The sequence below is a fragment of the Colobus angolensis genome, unplaced genomic scaffold, assembly GCF_000951035.1.
Source record: "Colobus angolensis palliatus isolate OR3802 unplaced genomic scaffold, Cang.pa_1.0 Scaffold76, whole genome shotgun sequence".
In the NCBI taxonomy this organism is placed as follows: Eukaryota; Metazoa; Chordata; class Mammalia; order Primates; family Cercopithecidae; genus Colobus; species Colobus angolensis.
The window spans coordinates 1,555,918-1,562,309 of NW_012121376.1; the positions used below are offsets into that span (position 1 = coordinate 1,555,918).

At 51.1% G+C, this 6,392-nt stretch overlaps 1 protein-coding gene across 1 annotated transcript in view; it reads left to right on the forward strand.

Annotated features, from left to right (window-relative positions):
- The first annotated feature begins 4,074 nt into the window (after positions 1-4,074).
- The window catches only part of MVD (mevalonate (diphospho) decarboxylase), a 23,563-nt gene continuing 21,245 nt past the window's right edge, over positions 4,075-6,392 (forward strand). Inside the window, exon 1 of the mRNA XM_011928081.1 lies at positions 4,075-4,101. Coding sequence (XP_011783471.1) covers positions 4,075-4,101 — 27 coding nt within the window. The remainder of the gene's footprint in view (positions 4,102-6,392) is intronic.

Sequence of the window (6,392 nt, forward strand, 5' to 3'; positions counted from 1 at the left end):
GCTCCTTCCCAGAAACCCCCCCAAAAAGCCAAATCCGGGAATCTTAAAGCAGGCCCTTCTCTTCAGCAGCTCCCCTGCTTCTCTCTCCCTCCCTTCCCCTCCCCTTCTCTGCGTTTGTTCTCTGCGTGAGGGTGAGCCTGTGAGACATCCGTAGGAAGATGCAGATCACTGCAGTGTTGCTTATCCAGCCCCAAATACCAGCTCCTCTTCCTTTCCCCTGGGAACAGGCAGTGGGGAGACCCAGGAAACTTCAGGAACGAAGCTGAGAGGCGAGAGAAGGTGGGCACTGAGGTCACAGGGACTTCTCATCTGCACAAGGCCCTTGTGAAACTCAGCTGCTCTGTGTTGGTCAAAAGACGGGCTGAAATGGAGACACAGCCCAGCCAGCGGGTCCTGGTCCTGCTGCCGTCCGGTCCACCGACCATCATTTCTGAGCTGTCGTGGACATGGTGCCCCCTCCACCCACCGCACCCCAGCTGGGCTCTGCTCGGCACGGTGGGGTCTCCTTGTCGCACAAGTTGTTCTGACAGGTGGTCTGCAGACCCCTTGAGACCCTCTAAGTGGCTTCTGCTGGGCAGAGCTGCTCACCTGTTTGGCACAGGCACCAATGGTGCAAAAGCAGCCACAGCCATGTGAGTGCTGGCACATCCCCCACACCTCAGGAAACAATCACAGTTCTGGGATGGCCCTCATGGTCACAGCTCAGCCCTGGGTCCACGGCGGCTTGTGTGGAGGGACCCAATGGCAGTGCACACAGCCCCACACACGCCGAGGTCCACTCTCCGCAGAGCACACGCTCACACAGAGTAAAGATGGCAGCACTGTGAGAACGTGGCCCTGGGTCTCGGCAGGAATGAGGTGAGCCCGCCACTTCAAAGGGAACAATGGACAGAACTTACCGCGAATGGTAAAACTTACACAGTCTAACGAAAAAGAAAATTTGGAAACTTTCATCTTCCACTAAAAGCCTGACAGCTTCCCATGCTTACTTTCTCAGGGGAAAGTGATTTCCTGATACTGTCAAATGAAGCAGGTCAGCGTCTGGAAGGCCCGGGTAAGGCAGTGAACCGAACCCAAAGCCATCCGAATGACCAATGTGGATGTCAGGATCCCCTGCCTGGGTCAAGGGCCAAAGTGAGACAGACCAGTAGATTCCATGGATACCAGGAGGAAACTCTTACTAATGGATGGGCCTCAGATTCCACCTTGCGGCTCACCTTGAAGAAAGACCAGAGCAGGAGTTTTGGCGCAGCACCCAAGAAAAGCCACCCTGATCTGAAGAGACCAGGAAAGCATGTTGCCCCTGCAGGTCTGGAGAGCAGATTCTCTCCAAATGCATCAACCAAATGACATCACGCAGAGGCCCCCAAGAGGGCCCAGCTATCCACACCTGCCACACCAGATGTGAAAGAGATTCAGACAAACTTTTTTGTTTTTGCTTTTTTGAGACACGGTCTTTCTCTGTCACCCCGGCTGGAGTGCAGTGGCACAATCTTGGCTCACTGTAGCCTCGATCTCCCAGGCTCAAGGGATCCTCTCATAGCCTCCCGAGTAGCTGGGACTACAGGTGCACGCCACCCGGCCCAGCTAATATCTTGTATTTTTTTTTTTTTTTGTAGCTACTGGGTCTCATCTTGTTGCCCAGGCTGGTCTCAAACTCCTGAGCTCAAGGATTCTGCTGGCCTCGGCCTCCCAAAGTGCAAGGATTACAGGTGTGCACTACACCATGCCCCTAGTCTAATTTCATTTCTTGTATTTTCTTCTCTTTTCTTCTGAGACAGGATTACGCTCTGTTGCCCAGGCTGCAGAGCAGTGGTGCAATCAGGGCTCACTGAAGCCTCAACCTCCTGGGCTCAAGCAATCCTCTTGCCTCAGCCTCATGAGTAGCTAGGTGTGTGCCACATGCCTAGATGATTTTTTATAGAGACAGGGTCTCACTATGTTGTCCAGGCTGGTCTTGAACTCCTGAGTTCAAGCAATCCTCCTGCCTTGGCCTTCCCAAGTGCTGGGATCACAGATGTGTGCCCCTGTCCCTGGCTGATACTATTTTTTAATTTTCATTTTTTTTGAGACAGAGTCTCTCTCTGTCGCCCAGGCTGGAGGGCAGTGGTGTGATCCCAGCTCACTGCAATCTCCGACTCCGGGGTTAAAGCAATTCTCCTGCCTCAGCCTCCTGAGTAGCTGGGACTACAGGCACCCACCACCATGCCCAGCTAATTTTTGTATTTTTAGTAGAGACGGGGTTTCACCATGTTGGCCAGGCTGGTCTTGAACTCCTGACCTCGTGATCTGCCCGCCTCGGCCTCCCAAGTACTGGGATTACAGGCGTGAGCACCCAGCCAATACTAATTTCTATTTATTTCTTTATATATATTTTCTGAGATGGAGTCTCGCTCTGTCGCCCAGGCTGGAGTGCAGTGGCACGATCTCGGCTCACTGCAAGCTCCGCCTCCTGGGTTCACGCCATTCTCCTGCCTCAGCCTCCTGAGTAGCTGCGACCACAGGCGCCTGCCACCGCGCCTGGCTGATTTTTGGCTAATACTAATTTCCAAGGAGGGTCAATACCAGTTTGTTCCCCTGCTCTGGAAATGGATCTGCTTGTTCTTTTGCAACCAATTTAATCCCGTTATCAGCCTCGGGAGGCTTGGGTGATGCTGCCTCTCTGTCCACCCAGGCAGCACAAATCAAGCCCCAGATACTCCCACCCAGGATCACCATTGTGCGGGAAAGCAAGCTGGAAAACGGGTGAGCTGGATGCTTGTGTCCCTGAAGGGAAATACTTTCCGAGGTGAATGGCTCGAGCACAAGGACAGCAGGGCCATTTGAGCCGCCAGCCCAGCTGGCCAGGTTTCCGGCCACGTGCATACAGTAAACGAGGGTGTATGTGCAGCTCCTGGTTTGGAAAACTGGAAGCTACAGAAGAATCTGTATTTACTCACTGATTTAACCAAATACACATTCTGTTTCTTCTGAAAGATGACCACACTCACCCAAGAGCTTCTCTGGGGGCCAATAACACTACTCCCTGCAGATAAACACGGGTGGGCTCCTTCAAAGGGCTTTATCATCTACAAGAAACCATCCTTATCCCCACAGGTAAGGACACGGGCACAGAGAGGTTAAGTAGCTTGCCTGAACTCACGCAGTGAATCTGTAGCAGAGCTGTTCTTTAAACTCAGGCCATTTAGACCCAGAGTCTGTGATTTTATTATTTATTTATTTATTTAAAGATGGAGTCTCGTTCTGTTGCCCCGGTTGGAGTGCAGTAGTGTGATCTCGGCTCACTGCAACATCCACCTCCCAGGTTCAACTGACTCTCCTGCCTCAGTCTCCCAAGTAGCTGAGACTACAGGCATGTAGCACCATACATGGCTAATTTTCGCATTTTTAGTAGAGACGGGGTTTTGCCATGTTGGCCAGGCTGGTCTCGAACTCCTGACCTCAAGTGATCTGTGCTCCTCGGCCTCCCAAAGTGCTGGGATTACAGACATGAGCCACTGCACCCAGCCCGAGTCTGTCGTTTTTGTCTCTACATTGTCACTCGGTAAGATATTCTGAGATTTCCTTTCACTTTTTTTTGTTTTGTGAGTCTTGCCCTGTTGCCCAGGCTGGAGTGAGGTGGTGCGATCTCGGCTTACTGCAACCTCCACCTCTGGGTTCAAGCGATTCTCCTGCCTCAGCCTCCCAAGCAGCTGGGATTACAGATGCATAAGTGTGAGCCACCGCAACTGGCTTTTTTTTTTTGGAGATGGAGTCTCCCTCTGTCACACAGGCTGGAGTAAAGTGGAGCAATCTCAGCTCACTGCAGCCTCTGTCTCCCAGGTTCAGGCCATTCTCCTGCCTCAGCCTCCTGAGTACCTGGGACTACAGGTGCATGTCAACACACTCAGCTAATTTTTGTACTTTTAGTCAAGACAGGGTTTCACCATGTTGGCCAGGCTGGTTTTGAACTCCTGACCTCAAGCGATTCACCCACCTCAGCCTCCTGAAGTGCTGAGATTACAGGCGTGAGCCAACACGACCGGCCCCTTTGACTTTGAAGTCAGAGTAGGGTATCTGATCAACACAGCAAATATGGCGCTGCTTTTTATATTGGGGCCCGTGTGTGGGGTGATCTGGTGGGAGGAGCTGCAGGAAGATAGTGGATTGAGATCTGGACTCAAGCAGTCCTGTGGGGAAGCCAGGTTTCTCTAATGACTCCTGTTTAGAGGAGAAGAGAAGGCTGGGCATGGTGGCTCATGCCTGTAGTCCCAGTACTTTGGGAGGCCGAGGTGGGAGGATGACTTGAGCCCAGGAGTTTAAGACAAGCCTGGGCCACATGATAAGACCCTGTTTCTACAAAAAACAAAAAATTAAAGAATTAGTTGGGTGTGGTGGCTGAGTCTATAATTCCAGTACTTTAGTAGGCAAAGGCAGGAGGATGGCTTGAGCGCAGGAGGTCAAGTTTGCAGTGAGTCGTGATCTTGCCGCTGCATTCTAGTCTGGGCAACAGAGTGAGACCCTGTCTCAAAACAAATAAATGAAAAATAAAAGTATCTAACACAGGAATAGAAAATCAAATACTGCATCTTCTCACTTATAAGTGGAAGCTAAATGATAAGAACTTATGAACGCAAGGAAACAACAGACACAGGGGTCCACTTGAGGGGCGAGGGCAGGAGGAGGGAGAGGAGCAGAAAAGACAACTATTGGGTACTGGGCTTTGTACCTGCGTGACGAAATAATCTTTACAACCAGCCCCCGTGACATGTGTTTATTTATGTAGCAAACCTTCAAATGTACCCCAAACCTAAAATAAAAGTTAAAAAAAAAAAAAAGTATCGTATTGTAAACCCCTCTGAAATAAACATTTCCTTGTCTTTTTAAATTTAAATTTTTATTTTTAAAATGCCCTTATTCCCCGAGTCCTCACTTCTTTTTACCTCTCCAATTGCCTGGCTTGATGGTGTTTCACATTTGCTGCTTCCAGAAAAACGTTTCCACTGAAGACCTCCCAAACGCAAGGCAGATATAGAGCAAGCTAGACACACGCCTTCCTTTCCAGTCACTTTCTGACTTTTTAAAGTCCCAGATGCCCTGGGCTCAGGGAAAGGACAGGAAGCGCCAGGAAGCAGGAAGCCCCGGGGATCAGCAGTAGGACGCCGTGCAGGCTGCGCTCGGGGCCCCTCTGCTGGCCTGTCCAGGCCAAACCCCCAGGGCTGCAGGCCTGGAGCCAGGCAGGACATGCTCAGGCCTGGCTGGGCTTCCCCTCCAGCTGTGTGGCTTCTCATTCATCTCCCAGACCCTCTCTCCTTATGAATCAGGGTCACACACAGCCTACTCATACCATACTCAGCAGAGCACCCATGCCTGTGGCTGAAATGCAGTGGTGTGATCAGAGCTCACTGAAGCTTTGAACTCCTGGGCTCAAGTGATCATGCTGCTTTAGCCTCTCTAGTAGCTGGGACTACAGGTGTGCACCACTACGGCCAGCTAATTTTCAAAAAAAATTTTTGTAGGCCGGGCACAGTGGCTCACATCTGTAATCCCAGCACTTTGGGAGGCCGAGGCGGGTGGATCATGAGGTCAGGAGATCGAGACCATGACCATCCTGGCTAACACGGTGAAACCCCATCTCTACTAAAAATACAAAAAAAATCAGCCGGGCGCGGTGGTACACACCTGTAGTCCCAGCTACCTGGGAGGCTGAGGCAGGAGGATCACTTGAGACCGGGAGGCAGAGGTTGCAGTGAGCCAAGATCACGCCACTGCACTCCAGCCTGGGCAACAGAATAAGACTCCGTCTCAAAAAAAAAAAAAAAAAATTTCCTTTTTGTAGAGATGGTGGAGTCTCGCTAAGTCGCCCAAACTGGTCTTGAACTCCTGGCCTCAAGCAGTCCTCCCAAATCCCAAAGTGCTGCTGGGCTTACAGGCATGAACCATCATGCCTGGCCTATTTTTGACACACACATAGGTTGAGGTTCAAGAGAGCCTGGATCTCCTGATCCAGGAGTCAGTGTGGGGATCTATGTCTGACATCTTTCAGTGAGGTCATTCATCCTAGGTTCTCAGCTAAATAAGCGAGTCTGCCCACAAGCACACTGTCGGCACCCATCGCTAAACGGCTCAACTGTGAGTAGGACTTAGATAATTTTAATAATGAAAACAAGGAAGGCTGAGGGAGCGATAGAGTAAGAAGGTAATCCCGGCACTTTGGGAGACCAAGGGAGGCGGACCACAAGGTCAGATAGAGACCATCCTGGCTAACATGGTGAAACCCCGTCTCTACTAAAAATACAAAAAAAAAGTAGCCTGTTGTGGTGGTGGACGCCTGTAGTCCCGGCTACTCAGGAGGCTAAGGCAGGAGAATGGCGTGAACCCTGGAGGTGGAGGTTGCAGTAAGCTGAGATCGC